Source organism: Urocitellus parryii, chromosome 8 (assembly GCF_045843805.1).
Source record: "Urocitellus parryii isolate mUroPar1 chromosome 8, mUroPar1.hap1, whole genome shotgun sequence".
Taxonomy (NCBI): Eukaryota; Metazoa; Chordata; class Mammalia; order Rodentia; family Sciuridae; genus Urocitellus; species Urocitellus parryii.
The window spans coordinates 30,173,964-30,198,634 of NC_135538.1; the positions used below are offsets into that span (position 1 = coordinate 30,173,964).

At 38.3% G+C, this 24,671-nt stretch overlaps 2 protein-coding genes across 3 annotated transcripts in view; one reads left to right on the forward strand and one right to left on the reverse strand.

The window, feature by feature from the left end:
- The window catches only part of Slc2a12 (solute carrier family 2 member 12), a 54,446-nt gene extending 30,105 nt beyond the window's left edge, over nucleotides 1-24,341 (forward strand). Inside the window, exons 3-5 of the mRNA XM_026391906.2 lie at nucleotides 5,872-5,994; nucleotides 9,666-9,798; nucleotides 20,103-24,341. Of these exons, the coding sequence (XP_026247691.2) occupies nucleotides 5,872-5,994; nucleotides 9,666-9,798; nucleotides 20,103-20,256 (410 nt within the window). The 3' untranslated portion in view covers nucleotides 20,257-24,341. The remainder of the gene's footprint in view (nucleotides 1-5,871; nucleotides 5,995-9,665; nucleotides 9,799-20,102) is intronic.
- Nucleotides 23,923-24,671, reverse strand: part of LOC113184980 (TATA box-binding protein-like 1) — a 32,717-nt gene continuing 31,968 nt past the window's right edge. For both annotated transcript variants that reach the window (XM_026391907.2, XM_026391908.2), the window contains exon 7: nucleotides 23,923-24,465. In XM_026391907.2, the coding sequence (XP_026247692.1) occupies nucleotides 24,386-24,465 (80 nt within the window). In that variant the 3' untranslated portion in view covers nucleotides 23,923-24,385. The remainder of the gene's footprint in view (nucleotides 24,466-24,671) is intronic.

Genomic DNA, 24,671 nt, shown 5'->3' on the forward strand with positions numbered 1-24,671 from the left:
GACAAACTTAAAGAAATATATACATTTAACTAATAAAATCCTTTTTTCTGTTTGGAATTAGAGGATGCAATAGTAGTACCTCACAGAACCAAAGATTTTAACACTGCAATTTTGCAGCATGCACAGGGCTAAGCACAGAGAAACGGCACCATTGATTCTATCACCATGAGCAACAGCTCACATAAGACTTCAGTGCTTAACTTTTCTCTCTGACTTACTTCTATTATAGTCTTATGTCCTTAAAAATTATAATTATTGGACAGTACAGATGCTGAAGACATGGACTAAGGTTTTAACAGTAACAATGAACACAAGCATTCATTTGTTACTAGTTTCATTACTTCAGTAACTCAAAGGAAGTCAATTTCCAGAGCTTCGAGTTCAAATAAACATGTTTCTTAAAAGTTCTTCATCCCCATCACCCAAGTTGTAACAATTCTTCCATTTAAAAGAAGGCTCATTTATTACCCATCAGAAATCTTATTATGACACATATCACAAGTTATAAAATCAAAGTGACATCTGGAAATATTGGTGTAGGTGTTAAGAAATGACTCAAATGACTAGATAATGGGTCTTTCATAAGCCAAGATATTTCCAATGATTTGCTTTCAACAAAAAAATAAAGGATGACCTAATCAAGTTACCAGCTATTATATCATCACGAATAACTTTTGTTGTTAATTCAAAGATCTGAGTGGCATTGTTATAATAAGATTCCTTCAACTCTTCATCTACTTTATTTATTCTTGAGAATAATAAATTTCATCTATTTAAAAAGTAGAACCAAATCATCTTATTCTAGAAATAGATGACATTCACCCCCCCATACATAATAAAAAAAAAACTCCCATTCATTTCATTGAGGTATTTGCAATAAATTTTCATTTTAATATTTAATAGTTATTGCTAAAATTTGTAAGATAGTTCTATGATTTTGATTTGTTTTGTATTAAGTATTGTTTTAATAGCTCAATTCAGAAAAAAATACTTAGAATCTTTTAGAACAAATAAAACTAAACCTAAAATTTTAATTTAAGGTCTTTTTTTTTTTTTTGAGGAGAAGCATGGTAGGGTGTTAAGTGAAAGATTTTGAGGCTTAAAAATTCATTACTAGGATAAAATATTAAGTTCAAGTGAAAAAGAAACTCTGTAAAATTTAAGCTAATTCTTTGTTCCTGTATTTTTTGGATGGATGATGGTAATGGGTATCAACACTTATCATATTTAAATTCTGCCAGAAACATATAAAAAAGTGATATAACTATTTTTCTTTAAATGCTATAATGTAAATACACAAGAATTTGCATCCTTTGTCACTATTTAAATTCATGGTAAAAAAAATGTTAGATATTAGCTTATATGTGGAAAAAAAAACTTAGCTTCCAAATTGCTTTAAAGGCAACACAAGCAAGAAAATTGAAAGCCCACTGACAAAGTTCTTTCCTATTCTCATCTGATACCTGATCACAAAAGGTTCCATTTTTAACATTGGCATTTTTTTATAAATTGAGGGTTACTTCACTTAGTCTAATTTTCCCTAAAATATTATTTGAAAATCTTTTCCGTTATTTTGATTTGAAATCATTAGGGCAAAAGATTGAGGAACACTTTATCACTTTTCTTAGCTTGTGACTTAAATAATCCCAGATAATATTTTTGAATAAAGTATTTCTTTTACTAATGTCCACAAGTGGCACAACTCAGGGAGCACAAGAATACTGAGACTAGCTGGGCATGGTGGCACATGCCTATAATCCCAGAGACTCAGGAGACTGAGGCAGGAGAATCTCAAGTTTAAAGCCAGCCTCAGAAAAAGCAAGGCACTAAGCAACTCAGTGAGACCCTTTCTCTAAATAAAATACAAAATAGGGCTGGGAATGAGGCTCAGTGAACTAGTGTTCAATCCCTGGAACACCCCCCTCCACACATACACACACACACAAAAAAAAAAAAAAAAGAAAGAAAGAAAGAATAGTGAGAGTATAAAAAAGAAAAAAAAAGGAATTTGATACATGATTGCTGATGTTGGAGTTGGTGGCCTATCATGGAGTCTATTTTTAAAGACCATTTTTTTCCACTTAGGAAACTTATGAGGCCATAATTTAAACATCTGGTTGGAAGGGATGGCATGCTCCTACTCAAAATCACATTTTAAGTACCCCTTTTCAGAGAGAGAGCTGGGTGTGTTGCATGCTACTTGCAAATACAATAAAAACCATAGGATTTGGCTTCATTTCTACAAAGCACAGGACATAGCTTCCCTAGCAAATCAAATTGCTAAACACTCTGCAGCTTGAGTGTAGAACTGACTCCAAAGTTGCTAGGAGTTCTCTGGCAAGAGTTTCAAGACCTCGACGAGTCTTTCAAACTCTGGGTGAGCATGCCAGGTGGTTCAGGAAGAACCCCAGCCAAGTGGAAATGTGCCTGGAGAACTGCAGGGTTTAAATCTGAAAGTGCAGGGGGTTAAATGACAATGTCTATAGGAAAAATTAGGGCAGTGACCAGAAATAAGGAGATGTACGAAAATACACAGGGTAACTTACATATGATAGGGCTGTTATCTCTATGGAGTGCCCCTGTTAACCCAAGTCTGTGTCCCCAACTGAAAACAGAGAGACTTCAACATATTGTTTGTTTTGTGATCTTTTTATGACACTCTGTGTAGCCATAAATGTTCTGTTTACTTCATCTAGACCGGGAAAGTTCTTATGGGTGGTCCTCATGACTTAATATCATGTGAAATATGAGTTCCATATCTGTGAACAATTACCCATCCCCAGTGGCCCATGCTAGTCCAAATTTTCCTCAATCACTGTAGTATACAGCAGACCTTAAGGACACGTAGACTCCGACATTTATGGGGAGTGCAAATTGCTGAGGTGGCCCCAGAATGATGAGGTTGAAGGAGAAATAACAGGGGTCCAAGAGAACTGTTTATGAGCCGCAGCTGCTGGGCTCACTAAATCTCTGTCACTGTCACGAGTACTCTGCAGATCCCCCTCTGAGCCAATAGGACAATGCATCCTCTGTTGGTTTATCATCGGCATAGGGAATAAAGAGGATGCTCAGGGGAGCCACATCTCCTCCCTGTGGCAATGAAAAGGAGCCCTCCCTTTTAGTGATAATTGGATTTTACTTGGGGACAAACTGGGTCACCTTCTTGGGAAAAGAAAATATAGTGACTTTTAAAAAGCTTCCACCCATTATTATAAAAATTGCCATATTAAATCCCAATGTGGTGGTTTATACCTCTATGTTCTTTATTTATGAAAAGAAGCAGAGTTTCTTCATTTCTTCAGTTTGGCCATTCACAACATCTTTTTGGAGAACCATGAAGACTATAATATTCTCGCACTGTCTTGCTCCCAAGACTGAAATGGAAAGACTTTCTTATCACAAATGCCACTTTCAGGTTTTTATTTCACTCTTCCATATCTGAAAACTTGGAATTTTATAGCTCTGAAATCATTATTAAAACAATATTCTCCATTTTGGGATGGCTGAAGCATTCCCTTGTCAATTGTTGCAACCTCCAGTTTGTGGATCGTAATCAATCAAGGCATCCACTGTTGAATTCTTCCCATTCCATGGAAAAAGGAAGCAGAAGATTTTAGCAATGATACATTTATTTTGGGAAATGTCAGGTGCAGGGTTTGTCAGACAAATTCCCACTAGACTGAAGGAAGTCTATTTTTCAACCTTTGATTCATTATTCAGACTTTTATATTGCCCAAGGACTTGGCTTAGCTGCTGAATTGAAGGTATGCCTAGGACAGACTTCCAGTATGATCTCAAGTTTTTCAATGCACGGAGACCCTGGCAATTCAGACTGGGAACATACAAATTGTGCTCTGCACAGGCACCTGTCTTCATGTTGGTGGAATCCATCACTTTCTATAACAGCAAGATCAGTTCATTTTCATCTGAGGCCAATGTGGTTTTGATGAGCTCAGCAATTTATCTACCGAATGCCACCAGATAATTCAAAAGTCCATAGTGATGAAAGGTGGAGTAAAGAAAGAAGTAGGTTAGACAGGTGTTCAGGGAGAGCTAGAATTTGGATCAAGAAAATCTGAGCTAACTCCTCTACTAGAAGAAAAGAAAAGGTTTCCCCCCTCTTCTCCCTCCTGTTACAGCATAAGGTCTTAAGGGACCCTCAGCTCCAACTAATCTGTGTCAAATGCCCATGTCAGAAAGGGACATGGGTAGGGTATATATGTCTGTGGCATAGATTATTTGCTTTATTTGCCCAAGGTTAGGTCCCCTTTGGAAAGCTTGCTTTGAATTACACAATCTACCCAGAGTTAGAGCCTCAATTTTGCAAAGCTCAAGATAGGATTACCTAGGCACTAAGCTCACTAAGAGAAAAGAGATTCTACCAAAGATACAAATTAGTAAAGGTCTTTGGGGGTGAAAAGGAGTGTGGGGGAAAGGTGAGGTGAAAGGGTGGGAGATAAGGATTTTTTAAAAAACTTCCTATCAATTAAAACAATAACTATGTTGTTTTTGTTATAGTCACCTTCTGTCTTCAAGGTGACCCTAGATAGATTCACTTGGAGAAGATAATCAAGAAAAAAGAAATTTTTGATTCAGTTTATTTTTTCTTACTGTAAAACAGCACATTTATGACGAGGAGAACGTGATCTTGATGTGAGCAGCTAATTGTTCAGTGAGACACACAGCTGACTGCTCGGTTCTGGTGCTGGAAGTGCTAGAGGTGCTGGTCAATGGGACCCCTCCCTGGCTTCTAGCTTCTTCTTCTGGGCTGGCATTATGCAGCTGGTCCTTGTACAAACACTGGCTTTCTGACACATGGCGCCTTAGCCAGCAGGGGGCCAAGGGTGGGCAGCTCCAAAGTCCTTCTTCCACAGAATCAAATGTGCTTGCATTCACAGTTATTTATTAATAAACAAATATTTACTGTGCCACTATGAAGACAGCACAGTGATTAAAACACAAGAGTTCCAGAGACTGACTGTCAGGGTTCTGTCACGTAGGAGCTCCGTGATCTTGGCAAGTCAATAACCCCTCAAAGCCTCAGTTTCTTCTTCTATGAAAGAGGAATAATAAATACTTACCAATTATTCAGGGTTAGTGAGGATCAAATGGCAGTGTTATTGGATGTTTGTAAAGTCAGCTCCCCGTAAGAACTTGCTCAGACTTTACTAGGCACACTCGGTGGCTGGGATATGAGAGGAAGATGAGTTAATTTTCTCTCTAATCTAATCCCATTAAGCGGATCCCATTATGCTCTCTGTCACTCACAGAAAATTAAAAAAAAAAAAAGTGCTCTGATCATTTTGGTGCCAAGAAGAGTCTTTCTTCCAGAAATTCAAATGTCTAGTCTGGTATAATAAACACATCTGGAAGTTCTATTGAATTTAGGGCTTCCCTCCACCCAGCTCACCCAGGGCCAGGAGGTTCAAGTGGAAGAAGGGAGAGTGGCAGGTATCCCTTGCCCTTCTAGCTCCATTTCCTACCCACTCCTTAGCTATGACTCTAGACTTCTCCCAGGTCCAGGGGAAAGGAGGGCATAGGAAAGGACACCACACGGTAGCAATTGCAGCTGGTATCCAGCCTTGAGGCTCTTGAGCTGGGTGGCTGTTCAGTCAGCCCTTGGTTGCCCCAGGCACTGCCCCTTCCTTTGTGTTTTGAAAGCCTCTGTCCTAGACCAGTATTTCATGTTCCGGAGGCCCATTGTCTGCTGTCTCCCTTGGCTGAAGGTGAAGAGAAGGCATGTCTCTTTTCTGGGCTGTCCTGTCCTGCTGTCACAGGTATTGGCCCTGGCACAGAGAGATGAATGAGCCAGCCCTCCATCACAATGGGTTTTCCCTAATTTTGCTGTCCCGTCACTTTTTCTTTCTCCAGTGCCCTGGCTGGTGCTCAGTGAGATCTTCCCTGGTGGGATCAGAGGACGAGCCATGGCTTTAACCTCTAGCATGAACTGGGGCATCAATCTCCTCATCTCTCTGACGTTTTTGACTGTAACTGGTAAGAACTCTTTGTTTTCCTCTGATGATTTGTATTCTCTTAAGACAAACATTAGGGATGACATCCTTGTAAAAAAATCATTGTGGAAAATTTCAAACACACTCAGAGGTAAAGAATGACAATGAACCTTCTGTACCTATTACCTATCTTAAAGCTGTTCTCAGTCTTCATTCATTTATGACTCTGCCTGATCTTCCTCCTACCAAATTTAGTTGTATCTCACATATAATGTCATTTTTGCCTGTAAAATTTCAGCAGGGACCTCTAAAAAAAAGATATTTAAAAAAATAGGACCACAGTATAATGGAAAATTTTAATAATCATCCTTAAGTATCAAATATCCTGTCTGTGTTCACATTTTAGTAATTGTCTTATAATTACTTTTTATACCTTGGCTGAATCACATTCCAATATATAATCTACAATGAAATGTATGAAACACAACTTTGTCAGTTTCATCTCCATTCCCCTCACCTTTCACCCCACCTTATATTTTTATGAAGAAATTGGACCATTTGTTTCATAAAATTTTAGGGAGTCTGAAATTTGTAGATTGTTCTTAGATCACATGTCCCTCTATTCATTGTGTTTCCTGTACATTAATATTTAGATCTAGATGGGGACTTGAGGAAGTCTAGGTATTCTGGTTGGTTTGCAAACTCCCTGGTAGGTGACAGGATTTGTCCTACCTTCAGGAGGAATGTCAGGAATGGTCTCCTACTTTGCCATGTTAAACTGCTGTGAGCCACTATTTTCTAAACCCACTATCTTTATTCTACCATTCCTTCTATGTTTTTATATGGAATACTTCTCTAGAGAGAAATTTCTTCTTAGTGAGTTAGCTAACCTGAAGTGTGGATTATAGAAGACAGGCAAGATAAGTGCTTGGAACTTTATTTTTAGTTCTCAAAATAATGAGGTGGTGCCCCAACATCCTCTAAAATTGACCAGTGAGGCAGGTATCATCCCTGGTCTCCAACAACAAGTCCAGGCAGGACTAGGGAAGAAAGAGATCAATGGGTTTTTCTTATTTCACATATATTTAGGGGTCATTCTGGCTACAATAAATAAAAAAAAAATCCAAATTAGAAAATTTTATTAAACAAATTACCCAGTTTCTTCAATTTGTACGTGTAGTCTGCATTCATATTTATGTGTATGTTTGTATAGTTTATTTTCAAAAGTGGATATTTACTTAAAGTGCACGTACATGTTTATATATGAACATACGTATACATAAATATATGCATACACACATATACATATGTGTATATATTTAGTATATTACTTTTGGAATTAGCTTTTGAAATTGCTAGGTAAGCATGATTTTGGTTTTCATATAAAACTGTCCAATCCTTATGTCCTACATTTTTAGAAATAGCCTAAGATTGAAGGAAACTACACTGCTGGTTATTAGCATTGGCCATACCTCTCCTGCTCAGATAACCCACATAAATATGTGCCCTTCACCTTCACTCACACACACACACACACACACACACACACACACACGTGCACACACACTGCATTTGCTGTTTGGTGTGAAGAAAGAAATATTTAAAAAAAGAGAGAGAATTGGAATGTCAAGGCATTAAAAAATGGCACAAACCCTTGGGAAGGCTAGCTAATATACTGGATGAGCTAATGAAGATTTGAAGTTCTCCAAATGGGCTTTTTAGAACAAATGTTAGGAAAAATGATCCAAATTTTTAAAAGCCTGGAATGATCTAAAACTTTTAGATGATATTTAATGGGGATGCTTGAAGATTTCTACTTATTTTTGAAAGTCAATTTTCCAAGTATGGGTTAGAAAGACCTTAAAGATGTGAGGCTTTAGCTGGCAACAAGCCCTCAGATACCAACATTTTGATGAAATTTCATCTGAATCAATAAAAGCAGACTGTTCCAGATAGGAAAACATATTGTACAGTGGGCATGACCCAACTGCAGTATTGTGTTCAGCTCTGAGTAAAGCATTCTGAAAAGGTTACTTAAAAATTGCAGTGTGTCCACCCAAGGAGGGTGACCTGGATAACCAGGGCAGGTCACCTATGTTCTGAGAAGAATGGAGGGGAGTTCAGGATGTTCAACTTGGACAAGAGGGTCTCAGGAAAGGGACAGAGTGCATTCAAATATTTGCATGGCTGTCATTAAAACTGGGTTGTGCACACATATTTATACATATGCAAATTGCAAACACATACATACACATATACATATATACATAAATATATATACACATATACGTTCATGAATATACATTTAGTATATCACCTTTGGAATTTACTTTTGAGGGTCTTACTAATTAAGCATGATTTTGGTTTTAATGTAAAATGGTCAAATCATTCTATCTTATAAAGCAGAATGACTAAAGGGTAGATTCAGGTGACAAAGAACTTTTGAGCAGAGAAAGCTGGCTCACTGTGCAGGGTGAAGCTTAGGAAAAGGTGAGCTCCTTGCTACTGAAAGTGCTCTAACAGAACTGGGGTCAAATTCAATGAGACAGCCTTTTGGGGTTTTCAATTCCATATTCAAGTTTTTCAATTCAGAGAAAGAGGGAGGACCAATTCTATAAGCAGTTTATTAAGCAATAAGTCAGGCCAAGCCCTGTACCAGCAATGGCCAAAGGGACTGCTCTTCCTGCTCATCCCACCTCAGCAAAACTCACTCACATGTGGTTACTATGCTTAGATCTTTCCACACTGCACTTACCAAAACAGCCTCAGTATACAACCTCTTCATTTTCCTGCCTGACCAACTGTGATTTGTGGCTGCAGCTGTTAAGAGCTATTTGCAAATCTTATCTACAGTTGGCCTGAGCCTATGTATGTGCAGAAAGAGCCAAGTACTTTCTCACTACTCCTTGTGACATGGAACTTCATGCTGCTGAGCCAGGAGCCAGCACAATGCAAGTGGCTAGCACAGTGCAAATGGGGAGGGGTGGCACACCTCATCACTTAATGTTCCTTGATATTGGCCAGTGACTACAAAGGGATTGTACCACTGGCTAGAAGTCGTCAAGGGAAAAACTAGACTGGCAAAGTGAAACCCATCAAAATCTTGAGGATCTTGCTTCTTGATGCATCTTAGCTTATTGGTGTCTTTCTTGGACCCAATATCACATGTTTTTCCCTCTGGACCTAGAAAGAAGTATTACAAAGTACACAACTGACTATTAAAAAGTGATAAAATATTGCATGAAGTAAGTTACTCATATCACAGTAAAATAGAATGCACTCAATCTAAGAAAAGTCCATCTGTATAAATGTGTCACTACAAATGTCCACCAAATAGAAACCAAACTGCTACAGTGTCAATTCCCAAGAGGGAAAACTATGGAGGGTGAGAAGAGAAATTTTATCTTCTGCATTATATTTTTCTGTATGGCTTTAGGCTCTGTTTTCACTATGATCATGCCCAGCAAGAAGATGGCAATTGAATTTAAATTGGGTTAGTCACAAGATTGTTATTTACCAGAGAAAGCTGACGTCATTAGTAAGAACTGGTTTCCAGAGCTGACTACATTTTAAATTCATGAATCCTATTTCGCTGGATACTACTAGCATTTGTGAAAATACATATGGCTTTATATATGCTTTAAAAAGCATTTATAAAATGGGATCCAAGCAACACAAAACACATTTCTAATCAATTTCTTTTGTTCCTTATAGATCTTATTGGCCTGCCATGGGTGTGCTTTATATATACAATCATGAGTTTAGCATCTCTGGTTTTTGTTATTGTTTTTATACCTGAAACAAAGGGATGCTCTTTGGAACAAATATCAATGGAACTAGCAAAAGCGTAAGTATTTGTATGCATTGATCTTTAAACAATAAATAAATAGCCTTTAGTCAAACATGCAGCTTTTGCCAGGTATAGTGGCTCATGCCTGTAAAATCCCATCTTGGGATGCTGAGACAGGAGGATTGTAAGTTTGGGGCCAGCCACAATAATTTAGTGAGGCCCTAAGCAACTTAGGGAGACATTGTCTCAAAATAAAAAATAAAAAAGGACTGGGGATGTGACTCAGTGGTAAAGCAACCCTGGGTTCAATCCCCAGTACCAAAACAGACAACAACAAATCCCCAAATCCCAAAATCCACAACTTTTATATACAGCTAAATAGTAATATCTGAAGTTCTTTCCAGATATTCCTTTGGTGTAAGACTGTCTCAGTGCATAATCTTGTTTCCCTGCCCTGTCATCAATGTGGGTGATTCAGTCAAGGAAGTGGAAAAAGCATTGCTTTCCAGCAAGTGAAGCTCTTTTTTGGGGGGAGGGTAACCAGGGATTGAATCCAGGGGTGCTTAACCACTGAGCCACATCCCCAGTCTTTTTTATTTTTTATTTTGAGACAGTGTCTTCCTAAGTTGCTTGGGGCTTTTCTTTTAAAGCTCTGATAAGTAAGGAGCAGAGACCCTCAACCATCTGTCTAGCTTCTGGCAAAAAAAAAAAAAGGCATTCTTTGAGACCTGGGGTAGATGTTGGGATAACATGTCCACCCTGGGCCAGGATCATGGTTTCATCCCTTCATCTGTTATCAGACTTAACCGATCTTTGATCCCTAAGCACTTATTAAGGCTGTAATTATCAGCCTTAATAAAACTTTTGGGCCTAAACATCCATAATTGTTCAAAATATGGTATATTCTAGGCAATTTTGAGACAGAACAAGAGTTTCTTACATGAATAAGCATTTAAAAACGGGATAAATGAATTTAAATAATTTAATTCAGCAGTGGGCCATGGAAAACTTTCTTTTAGTAACACAACTCAAAGCTCTTAACTGCCAAAATGGATGGCCTGGGGGAAGAGGTGACACATAGGAGTAGGAATGAAGGTCAACTTGTTCCTTTCCTTAGGATCAAATCACTACATATAGAAATGTAGGGATATTTATTATTGGGTATTAATATAACGGGAAAAATCACATTGTTGATTTGTGATTTTTTTATGAGTTGTGATTTTCATTTAAATTGTTTAATACACTTAGAGGGAAATATGCCTACAGAAACTGTGCGCATACTGATCCCCTAGTTTTTATCTGAAGGAAGAATAAGCCTGATAGGTGAATTGATGGTGGGTATATATGTTGAGATTTTAAAAATATTTTACTTTAGTAAGCAGAAAAACTTTTCTTAATTTAAGCCATAAGGTAATTATCAAATGGTAGGGCTAAGTTTTGATACAGATGAGTTTTTTTTTTTAAAGTAAAATAAAAACAAAAATGATTCATTTACAGTGAAAAATACAGAAAGGCTGATACATCCTCAGCCTGACCAGCACACTGCCTGGTTTTATGCAAGTTGAAGTCAAATAATTAGCATAGGCTCTGAACAAGATTATTAATTACAGATATTTGATTTGAATCATTACTGGCCTCAGACCTCAGTAACTCAATGCCTCCACCTGGAACTGGAAACCTTCCTGACAGGTTCAGGCTATTTCCAGTACTGAGATATCAGGACACCAGTGACTTGCATATCCATTGGTCTCTGCCTTTGCTTTTCCTCCTTCCCTGTTCTGGTTTCACTTCAGTTACCTATTGCTACATAACAAATCATCCCCCTATATTGCCTAACACAACAGCTGCTATTTCCCATGACTCTTTGGCATGGCTGGGTGGTGCTGCCTGTTTCACTTGGATTCACTCATGGGCTATGTGGGTGAGATGGTCAGTTGCACTGCAAGGCTCATGATCATATCTGGCTGCATCAAGTGGGTAGGTGGTGGTAGGTGCTGGTGGTCAGTGGGGAGCTTCGGTGCTCCTGCACATGGCTTCCCATCTTCTAGGAAGTGAATGTGGCTTTCTCTTATGCAACACTGCAAGGTGGTGGAGGCTGAAACTCCAAGGCCCTTTTACATTCTGAAATTCATATATCTCATCTGTTTTCTGTTGCCATTAGAAGTACCACAGCCAGATCAGATTGGGGGGTAGGCGGGTATAAAAGTAGACCTTACTTTTTTTTTTTTTTTTAAAGTACTGTGGACTGAATCCAGGGCCTTTGCATTTGCTAGGCAAATGCTCTACTACTGAGCCATAGGCTCAGGCCCAGACTTTATCTTTTGATGGAATGAAGGGCAAAGAATTTTTGACCACATCAAATCTACTACACCTACCTATTTATTTATGTGTTCTGTGGGTTGAACTCAAGAACACTCCAGCTCTAAGCTACTCTCCCAGCCCTTATTACTTTTTTGAGACAAGGTCTCACTAAGTTGCCCAAGCTTGCCTCATACTTGCAATCAAACTAAGTTTCCCAAATAGCTGGAATCACAGGATAGGCTACCACACAAAGTCTACTCCTCCTTTTTTTTTTTAACGCTCTCTTTTAGCTCCCATGAAACAATCTTCTTGCCTAAATCTCCTTCTACCTCTCTGTCTTTTATGTCCTTATTTCTCCTCCTATTTCCACGTTAGTACTATCTCTCAAGACTTACAGCTACATCCCTAAGCTTTAAGAGTCAATTCAAATCCTCAGCCTAAAACCCTAAGTAACCCAAAACCTGGGAAGAATTCCTTTTTCCCAGACTTTCAATATTTCCTAGTCACATTTTCTCCTATTTTGCCTTAGCTAGCACTCTTACAATTAAACCTCTTTAGGTTGATGAAGTTTTGGTTTCCATGAATGCTCTTTATCCATTATCTTTCTTACATAACCTCGATAGTATCTAGCGTCACACTGATTCCTAGCAGATGACTGAAAAATATTTGCTGTTTGAAAACTTGCAGACAAAGTCAAGGCTGATTTCAATTATTCGTTATGTGTGTCCATCCCACATGACGGACAGCAATATAAACCAAACCAATTTTGATCTGTGTGTCACAGAATAAGATTTAGCTTGTGGTCTAACACAGTCTCTGCAGTGGAAGAAGGAAGAGCTGTGGGTTAAGATAAGTGAGGCATACTGGCCATACCACATCACTCCTTTGTCCACTACTTCAGTTATTATTTATTCTACTCTTTGTTCATCATTTATTATGGGCAGGCATTGGACTAAGAAAGAACAGAAAATATAGGAGACAATCCATAGTTCCATACTTCGGGACGCAGACAAGAAGTCAGATCATTGCACTCTACTGTGTTGGTTAGCACAAAGATAAGTCACTTATATTGAAGGAACTGGGACACTGAAGGAACTTTGAATCCCAAGATTCAAAGACTAAACTAGTATACAGTGCCAGTCACTGATTCGAGACACAGAGGGGAAGAAAGAACAGGTTCGGGAGTCGGAATCTGGTGGGGGTTTAAGGGTAATGCTGAGCTCAGTTTGTACATATTACATTTGAGGTGACAATGGGACAGGAAGATGGAAGGGAAAGAATGCAAGTCCCATCAGGACCAGAGTTTTGGGGAAGTATCCACATAGGGGATAGAAAATGGGTGTTCAACACATAGGTGTGTAGGTATTAGGTATGCATTTTGTGGAGCCTAAGCTTTTGAGAGTCCTATTTAAGAAACTATTACAAGTTATGAAATGCAAAATTGGGTGTGACTGTGTGAGTCTTGGAAAAGGCTAGGAAGAGAGAGGCCTGGAGGCTCTCAATGGCCTCATCATCAGTCCATTTGATGTATATGCACTCTCGAATTACCCATTTACTATCTTCAGAAGCCAAATTCCTTTAAAAATAGAGGTTCGTTAAAATTCTTGTTAAGGACTGGGGCTGTAGCTCAGTGGCAGAGCACTTGCCTAGTATGTATGAGGCACTGGGTTTGATCTTCAGCACCACATAAAAATTTTAAAAAATTCTTATTAACAGCACTAACTAAAAAATTGAGGCAGGGAGAAAGCAGTAACAACTTGCTACTTGAAAGAATTATTATGTTTATTCTATGAATTGAATGAAACTAAGGGTCTGTTACTATCACTCCCTATTTTACTCTTTAAAAAGTCAAATTAGAGCTGGGTGTCGTGGAGCATGCCTTTAATCCAAATAGCTCGGGAGGTTAAGGCAGGAGTTCAAAGCCAGCCTCAGCAAAAGTGAGGTGCTAAGCAACTCAGTGAGACCCGGTCTCTAAATAAAGTACAAAATGGGGCATCCGTGGCTCAGTGGTTGAGTGCTCCTGAGTTAAAACCCTGGTACTCCTTCCCCCCCCCAAAAAATAGTCAAATTTGAAAGCAGGGGGCTGTGCACAACTGAAGATCAAGAGACTTTCAGATCTCTTTCATATAGGGTTGTCAAATGTATCATATTGCAAACCAAATGAAAATTTGAAGACAGAATTTAAGAAAATGCAATCTTTTCATCTAGTGGGCTTCCAGAATGAGACATTTCTTAAGAACATATGATTTGGATGTCTAAAACTCAGCAAAGCTTATGAATTCAGAATCTAGGGTGGGGAAAGAACCTGTCTAAAGAAGGACATTTATGACTTGTGAAATGTTTCTGAAAGAATCATGTTTCTGTTACTTTTGAGTTGTGCAGTTCCTCAAATGCAGACTCCCTCAAAGAAAGCTGTAAATCATAAATTAAAAATGTACCAAAGCTGAAGGTATGGTGAACCTAAATGACACTTTGAAGTTTGGGCTGAAGGACAAAAATAGATAAGGACATTGGTGCAGAGAAATATGAAAGATAAGACAGAAACAATTGTGCACTTTCAGTTCTAGCCACAATAGAATACTAGGTGTGTACCATATGGAAGCCCAGTACTGAGGGCACAAACAGAAAAGAATTTACTTCTAGAAATCTTTGTTAACGCCTATTTATGCAATACAAGAAAGCCCAGGGTTTTTCTTTGCTTGATGCAGTAGGTTAGCAAAAGAATTTAAAATAAAGATGAAAGCAGACTGAATTATGTAAACTGACCAAAGTATGTATGAAGCATATCTCAAACAAGCTTCCCTGGAGAGAAATGTCCAAGCAAATGAAGTAAAATAACAAAAGTCATGGTATTGATAAGTTTTCAAACAGCTAAGGAAATGAGGGGTGGTGGAAAGTCCATGGACCTTGCTAGTACAGAGAAGCTGCAGTGAACTTGAAGACTTAGGAAGCACACTCCTAAGCTAAGGGAGTCTTTAGGAATTTAGAAGTTAATAAAACAGTGAATCAACTTTTGAAATCTGCGATAAGTTGTCCTAAGGAGTAAGAAAGGAGACTATTTATAATATTAGATGAACTTCAACTTTGATACTACACATTGCTTAATATTTTCCTCTCACATTTGGAGTTGGGTTCTTTTACTTCTATTTCTAAAAAGCTGAGAAAACAAATATTCTTCCAAGGATGTTAAGTTTCTTATAAAATAAACAGTGACTCAGCTGAGAGGTCAGAAAAGATTTCCCCAACAATATAATTTGAAAGGATTTTATTTAGAATATCTGCCCTGCCAGCTACAAACTCAGAATGGGACATTTGCCATGTTTGCTTTTTCAACTGTGATTTTATTCTGCTCCCCCGGCCCCCCATTTCAATGGGAATAAATAGAAAAAAAAAAAACCCAAACAAGTTAATGTGTTATAAATATTTTAGTTCGAAAGCTTAAATTACATTTCACTTCTAACAGTCAATGTGATGTGGCCATTCTTTCATTCATTCATGAGACTATTTTCAATATTGATTTAGCATCTGTTATGTGCCAGGTACTGATTCTAGGTACTGAGACACTATCAGTCAGAAAAACTGCCACAAGAATGAAAATAGAGTAAGTCTAAGTGGTTAGGGGGTCATTTGAATGATAATCCAAGAAGGTACCCTGAGAGGTAACTTTTAAGATAAAATCTGGGTGATAATAAAAGACAGGAGGAAAGAGAATTCAGGCAGAGAATAGTAAGTGCAAAGGGTACTCAGAAACACGCTTGGCCTGTTCCAGGAATGGAAAGAAGTCCTGGAGGCTGTTGTCTTTAAATTAAGTGAGAATGCAGGTGGAGACCAGTTGAGTAGGGCTTGGCTGGCTGAGGGGTTTGGGCTTCATTCCAAATGCAAAGGGAAGCTACTAAAAGGTTCTAAGTGGGACAGTGACAGGACCCAGTGGGCATGCTAAGGTACGTCCAAATGAGCATCTGCAGTCACCTAGCTGAGTGGAGAAGCACAGAAGTACAGTGCTAGGCTTATTTTCGGTCATGGCCACTGACCTCAAGTGACCCTCAGTGCTGCCAACACATGCCCCTTGGTTATTCAGTCTGCCTCTGCCCTGGACAACTGCTCAATACCACCTTTCTCTGGAAACCTCTGGACCTCCTCAGTATCTAACCATGCTCTTGCTTTTCAGGTTGCCAAAAAAGTGGACATAATCAGGAAGGAACTTCCACCAGCTTCCACGTCAACGCATGCACCAGTATTTGCACCCACCCCTCAGGGTTCTAAGTATCAACTCCATCACTCTTGAGAGGCCAACCCCATCATGCCCTCCCGTCTCACCTTCTCTAGCACATTCTCCAATCTGTTCTTTACATTCTCTCTGCCCACCCCTGAGTCATCATATTTTTAATAAGGTCTTCTGACTGCACCTTTCTTTCCAGCTTTTGTATTTATAGCAAAGTCCTTCTAAAGTTCTGTCATCCTTCTTGTGTACCAACTCCAATGAGGATTTTATGGCCTCCACTACCCTGAAATGGCTCTTTTTAACACCCTAAAGTCCTCTCAGTCTTATTCTTCCTCTTACACCATCTTCACGACCATCCCATGGTTGGACTGAGGGAAGTCCGTCCTCCTTGCCAAAATATCAGCTTCACTGCCTTTAAGGACTCACTTTTTGGTTGGGTCCACACCAGTCCCTGACTCAGCTTCAGCTAGGGCCGTCGTCTCTCTCTCAGAGTTGGTGAACCCTGGGGCTTAGTCCTGTGACCACTTCTCTGTCACACTTACTGGCTCGATGATCTCGATGGTCTGTATTATCAATATGCCAGGGACTGTAAGTTTACAGTCTAGGTGTTAGTATCTACGTTTATCTCTAGCTCAGATCTACTCCTGAATTTGGACTCCAATCGCTTTCCGAATGTCTACCAGATAGGCTTAGCATGTCCTAAATTAAACCTGTGTTTTGCCAAACTTATTCTACTCAGTTGTCAAACTTTTACTTCTCCTTGTTCTGCCACAAACCTTGGGGTCTCCCTGAATCAGTCTCTCTCTCACCCCATGTTCAGTCTATCAGGACGCTGTCTTGACTCTTATTTAAAGAGTGTATCTTCTGCTACTACCCAGATCTGAGTAATCATGAACTCCTTTCTGTATTATTGCACTAGCACCCTACCTGATCCTTTCCCTTCCTCATCCCCCTTACATCTTTTCTTTACACAGCAGCCAGAGTGATCCCTTTACTTTCCATCTAGCATAAAAGCATTACCACAGCCTCAAAGCCCTACTCTGCTCCCCTCACCCCCTTTACTCTCACAGCCACTCTGGCTTTTTTGCTATATCCTAGGCTCACCAGGCATGCTCAAGACTCAGGGGCTTTGTATTTGTCTTCTGTCTAGTTTCCTTCCCTTAGATATCCACCTGTCTCACTGTTCCAGTTTCCACTTTTTCTGTCACCCTATTTTAAGATCACTATTGTGTCCCAGACTTTCCAACTTCAGTTTTAACCCACACTGAAACACTCATTGACTTGGCTTATCTCATTACGTTTAAATTTGTTGAGTCCAGATAATTTTGTATATTTTGTTCACTGATGTTTCCCAGCCCCTTGGCATACAGCTGAAGCTCTCTGTTGGAGGAATGAATGAACTGGATACAGGCGTAGGCAATGGAGTAGTTGGCATGACACATTAGCATGGCATGACACATCAAGTTTTAGTTTGAGAAACTGCACGGATGATGGGATAAGGAAGCCGAAAGAGGCCTAGGCTTCAGGGTGCAGGCGACAACAGAGTCTGTTTTGGATATATTCATTAGACGTTGAGTAAAGATATAGATCAGTAAGCAGTTGGATATGTAAGTCTGAAACTCTGGAGACCCTTTAGAGTAAATGTGGGTGGCCATCAGTTTGTAGGTGGTATTGAAGTTATAAAACCAGAGATCATCCAGTCGGAGAGCAAAGAGAAAGGAATGAGGCCCAAGACCAAGTCCTAGATTATGTCAACACACAGGGGTCAAGCAGAGGAGAGGGAATTTCAGAAAGGCCTGGAAAGTAGTGAGGAAAGCTAAAATACACGTCACTGAGGCCAAAAGACTTTTGTTTTAAGTGGCAAGACCAAGGAGGCCAAGTATAAACAGGGAGGTGATCACGGGCTTGTGAGGCTAAATGTCAGTGGAATAAGGACAGAAGGTGACCAAAGAGGATGGAGAAAGAAGTGAAGACACCAGCTAGAATCTGTTCCCTTAAGTCGTCACACCCTCCGCTGACCTTACCCACCACTCCTACCATTCACCAACATCCCACTCACTTTTGCACCCTTCCTTTCTGGCTTACTTTCTCAAAAACCTGCACTTGGACAAATCTTGACAACCTCCCAGAACTGGAAACCACTGGACAGCCACCGTCCATGTTCTCACTTTCTTTCGTTCTTCTGCTGTTCAGGTGCATAGATGGCCACCAGAGCCACTCCCTTTCCTGTCTCTTTCCCTTCCCTTGCCCTCCCCTGTCTATCATTCGGGCAAACCTCAGTTCTGATTAAACCAAATTTTAGCTTATTTTATCCTTTATCTGAGGAGCTAAATGTAGCTGTAGAAAACATACAATTATGCTGACCAGTCTTGTTTTAAATTTACAAGAACAATTTTCAAGCAGGTCTTTAGTAATGCCCTGCAATCTACTGTGGCTCCCTGGTATGCTGACTTTCCTATTTTACAAGGTGATTACCTCACAGCTACATTCTCTCATCAAGCCTCCAGAACTGCCTCCCACTTTCTGTTGATGACTCTTTTTAGTGTACTGAGAAAACAGAAATAAAAAAGACCATCTCATCCTCTCGCCATGAGATCTACTAACCTACCCACATCTGTGCCTACTCTGCTGTGATGCTAAGGCCCATGCTTTCATTTGTGCACTGACCCACTACCATCCATCTCCTCTTTGGTGGGATTTTTTTTCTCTCACACAAAAAACTGCACTATTCTGCACTAAAAAAAAAAAAAAAAAAGTACCTCCCTAGACTCAAATTCCCAAGCACCAACCAATATCCCTGCTTGTACCTTTCAGTTCACTGGAATTCTTATCCCAGTTTCTGACCTAATCCTCCCCTCCCCTACCCCGGGTTTAACCCAGGGCACTTAACCACTGAGCCACATCCTCATCCCTTTTTTATGTTTATTTGGAGACAGGGTCTTGCTAAATTGCTTAGGGCCTCTAACTTTGAACTTATGATTCTTCTGCCTCAACCTCCTAAGCCACTGGGATTGCAGGAGTGTGCCACTATGCCCGGCCCCATGTTACTGTATGATACAATCTTTCCCCCAAAGTCATTCTTTTCCCTTTTTACTGCTTACTTTTCCCACCAGCACTTTTACTTAAATTATATGCTTACATGCTTGTCTCCCCTGGGAAAACCTAAGCTTTGAAAGCAGGAGTCTTTATGCAGTTCCATCCTTTCCACCTACCAGGGCACAGCCGCTTGATTAAGTGGTTAAATTATAGAAAAAAGATCTTTGAAAGATATTTGTAAAATAAAGATAAAATACTAAAGCATATTTTATGCTGGTGGGAATAACCTTGTAGAAAAGAACTTATTCATGCAGAAATGAGTGGACAATAAAGAAGCCAAAATATATAGATGTAAATACAGGCGTAGTGGTGGAATCTGAGAAATGGAAGAAAATGAGATAGGACTTGGGATAAAATCTCCACTAGTTATTTTTTATTTTTTGCAGTACTAAGGATTGAACCCAGGGCCTTCCTTGTACATGTGAGGCAAGAGCTCTACCAAATGAGCTAAATCCCTAGCCCTCACTTTGGTTCTCTTTCTAACCCTTGGAAGCCTGGCCTGCAGAGTCATAGGGGTTGTGTTCTGAGAACACACCCTAACTTACACCTTACTTTTTGCATGAAATTGACCCAGGTTCTAGGGTTTATATATTTCATGATATAAGAGGCTTCACAATAAAACATTTTTGCATAGCCAAAACATTAAAACTCCAGGGTGATTTAAAAAATAACAGCATGCCTATTTTTTTTCAAGTATGGAAACTAAGAATGACATTTTCATGAGTGCTTCTTTCTCTTTCAGGAACTATGTGAAAAACAACATTTGTTTTATGAGTCATCACCAAGAAGAATTAATGCCAACACAGCTTCAAAAAAGAAAACCCCAAGAGCAGCTCCTGGAGTGTAAAAAGCTGTGTGGAAGGGGACAACCAAAGCAGCTTTCTCCAGAGACCTAATGGTCTCAAGGCCTTAGGAATGCTGATACAGGATGAAAGCACTACCAGTGGCATATTTACCCTCCTCTCCCCACCCCCAGGTTTTTATTCAGTGTCGTAAGCTATTTTTAAAGGGACACCTGAAATTATAGACTTCCTTTAATTCCCTCTTCCCCAAAGGAATCTCAAAAGGTAGATGAGATACATGGCCCTAATTTTTTTTTTTTTTGGAGCAAGATATCAGGTTAAAGAAAACACTGGCTGGTTCAATACTTTCTCCTTCACACCGAAGGCTTTTAAAGACTAAATCCTAGTAAGGAGATCAACCTTTGCCTTAAGCTATGTATGGAGGCCAGTTGCAGCTTTATTATTCAGAAACACAAGTGTTCTGGATCCAAGCTTACATTTTTGCCTACTAAGATACTATTTGCACCGGGTCTCGTGTAAAAAAGAACCAGGACACGCAATGTAGACAATTTAGTTACACACGTGTTCTAGATTAGGATAGGCTCCTGGCTAGGATTTTGTGGTAATTCCTAGTTACAGTTCTACAAGAATAAAGATTATGGGAGCTTATCTTATGAATTATGAAGTAAAATTTAATGCAAAATATATACTACTATTATGACTTTCATGTTAATATAAAATATTAAAAGAAAATTCTGTGTGATACTTGAGAAAAATAAGCATTTTCCATTTTTTTAAATGATTAAAGAGGACAATTTTAAAATCTTGGGACCATATTTATTTAGAAGTAGCTATTAGTAAAACACCAGAAAAGGAATCAGTCCATTAGGTTATTTATCTAAATCTCTAAGCAATTAGGTTTATGTTAGTAGGTCAAACCTATAAATTTTCTCCTTGGAAGACTCTCCTAATTTTTAGTAATCCATGGTTTCCTGCAATTCCTCCCATGTCTCAGGAATATCTCTACCTCAGGTTATGGCAGAGAGGCTATAAATGATGCTGACATTCAGAACAATACAGACATAATAAATGACATTCAGAAATTAGGACCATTCCCTATGTTCTTCTCTGTGATGAAACAAGAGATGGCCAACCAAACCAGCAAACATCCAGTGGGATTTTTACCCAACAGTAATGAATTGCTCTATTCTGCATTTCTCCAGTTGAATTTAAGACTAGATAAGTATTTCATCAAGAGAATTCAGAATGAAAGAAAATCTATAATAAAGAATCTAGAACCACTTAAGTAGAAACCCATTAGATTACTAATATAAACTATGGAAGACACATAAAAACTTTTAATGCATGAACAACCTAACTTGAAAAATAATTTTTAAAAATGATTGATCATAAGAGAATCCTTTGTATCAAAACCCCAGTATTTAGCTAACAAACTGTCCCAGTTTGATAAAAGGTACATGATCTACTAAATTCTCTTATTTAAAAAGTGGAAAAGACTATAAGTCTATATAAATAGTAAATCATTAATATCAAAGACTCAGGAAAATGACTAAAAGTATGGTTCTGAGATGTACCATCTAAAATTAAAAGTTGGCAGGAAGGAGCAAAATAGATATTGATTCCCTCCTATGCAAATTAGAGTGTGCTTTTGTTTTGGAACAAGAAGGCAAAATGTGTTCTGCAGAGGATCAGTTTAACTTAAGAGTTACATGCCAGGATTTTAAAAATACAAGTCAGGTTTTCATGTTATCTTGGTTTTGTTTGTTTTTTTCTAAGCATCACAGATTGTTTAAGGTATTTTTTTTTTAAATTGTAACATAATTCCTTTCAAGTTCAAACACCATTTATACTTAAGCTATTTCTTGGTTTGGCCATTCATTGCAAATGGGCAGAAAATAAACCAAGAAGGTTTACTACTAGTAACTTCAACTTCAGTGTCTTAAACATTCTCTTATATTTTCCTTTTATCATCCTGAGTTTGTGAGCAGGCCATTTTGTCTTCAGATTCATTTTTACCCAATACTTGTCCCCCCCACCCACCAAATGAAGCCTTTTGGTTTTCAAAAATAAAAAGGGGGTAATACTTATAATTTGTATGTATATATTCACAGCTTTTATTTATATAAAAAATGTACAGTACTTGTGGAAAGCCAGAAGACATCAGACACACTTGCTTCTTCCCAGCTTTGTCATGCTTAGTGGATCACCCACAAACACTGCCAGGTGGTGAGCATACATGTAGCAACCTAAATCCAGACCTGTTCAGGCTAGCTTTCCTCTCCATCAGAGAAAACATTTTCATTTCTACTGATCTGCAAGGTTCTCAAGTCATCTGAATACTGAAAATGTTAAATTACCTGGATCTGCACCTTAGTTGTATAATTCTTCTCCCCCGCCCCACTATTTTTTGTGAACACTGCAGGACAATTTACTTATGACTGTTTATTAAAACTAAGTGGAAAAATCTCAAATTTAAAAAAGTCTACCTATAATTCTTTCATCTAGTAATATTCTTTGTATTTATGAGTTTAGTATCCTACTGATCTTGAAATGAAGCAAATAAACACAAATGTAGGAAAAAAAAGAATAAAATTCGAAAACACACACACTTGAATCTTTCATAAGAAATAAAGTATAAAAGTTAGCTTTTGCCTCCTACATTTGAGGGAGTGACAGGGTAGGGGAAGGCTTTGAGAGAAAGAAGATAAAAATATACAGAAAATATTGTTCAGTGCAGTGCTTAAGCTAGGTTTTCAAGGTTTTATAATATGGTATGGAAAATGTACTGAACATGAAGGTTCAGATGTTGTAAGATTTTACAAATGTTTCAAGACATTTTGGTAATTCAGGTTTTCGGGACACAGTTGGAATACTGATTTTACTAAATTTCTACTGAGAAGCTGATTCAACTCTACACAGCTGTATTTCTTGGTAAAACCACTGTTAATTATGCTAAACTCCTACATGTAAGAAGAGTGCAACTGCAGACTGATCGATCCTGTGCTACCATTCCAAGGCTCAGGGTGAGCCAGAGGCCACTGCTTCATAAACACTTATTTATAATAATTTTAAGCTTTGCAATCCTATACACTGAATTGCCACTCTTTAGCTCCATTAAATAAAACACAGTAAAGGGAAAGACATAACTTGCAAAATGGCTTTCAAGTTCAAGTTCAACTATATTATAATTATACTGTGGCACAGAGGCAGCTTGTGGGCACTTCTTGTTAAAACTACACAATGTTATCAACTTCTGACAGGACTCTTAATATAGCCTTGAGCACCAAGAACCTTAATCACTTCCCTACAACTACAGAGTCTCTCCAGAATAACAAAGGTAACAGATGAGGTACCACCCATCACAGCTTCTTTCTCATATTCATCTAGTGGGAAAGAGGCTTCTTTTTTAAAAACTACAATTTCTTAACTTTTAAAAGTTATTTAACATTTTCTATCATATTAAATTAGCAACATAAAACATTATCCTTTATAAAGTCCTACCCAGTTCCCTAGAGTATATACAAGTGTTTACTTCTAATCCCCAAGAAAAAAATTTCCTATTTGTTATTTGGTAACAGAGCATGAAAAGATACTTTACACACACAGCATATACATATATATATATACAAAATACACTTCAAAAATAAGCTAACACACTTTAGCCAAAGTCTAAACTTGCATAGATTTAAAAAAAAAATTATGAATACAATTTTTGTTAAAATAGAAAATGGGGAATAAAAGTTACAGAATGGATATGAATAAAGATCTTTTCCAAACTTTTATTTGTGCACATTCAATTGAAAAAGATAACTTTTACAGGTTCTTTGGTGCCCATATTCAGCATACAAAAATGTAAAAGACTATTCACAAATAAAACACATTAGCTCAAACTGGAAAAAAATTACAATGACAACAATAAAACAATTTAAGGTAGTGCACATTGTGACAGCTCTGCTTATGGGGACATGAGAATTACTGCGAAAATAAATAGAATGTCCTTTTGTAAAAGCAGCAATGTCATGTCTTGTAAACTTCCTTTTTATATTACAGCAAAGTTTGAAATAAAATCCAAAGGGACTGGAGCTTACACTGTAGCCGTGAGTGAATAAAAGAGTCTATTTCCTCAATTACTGTTGGTCCAGTTTTCCTTTTGCTTTGAGTCCAATGTGCAGCAGGTTTTAAAAGGTGCTCAGTTAGAGATTCTAACCAATTAAGTGATGAGTTATAAAATTTCTTTCCTGCTTTCAAACACAAATGGGTATATTTGTTCCACAGCAGTAGCCACAGCCTTTACATTGGGCCCTGAAATGAACACAATTGAAAAGGTTGAGAAGAGCTGAGAAGCTAGGAAATACTGATTTTTCAGTTAAAAATATCATCTACTTTAGAATATCAAATTCACATACATCATCATACAAACAACCACAAAAAGAATCAAGAAAAAAAATTTAATAGGAATCAGAGAACACAATTTTTTGTGTGTGCATAATTAAAAGAAATCTGAAACA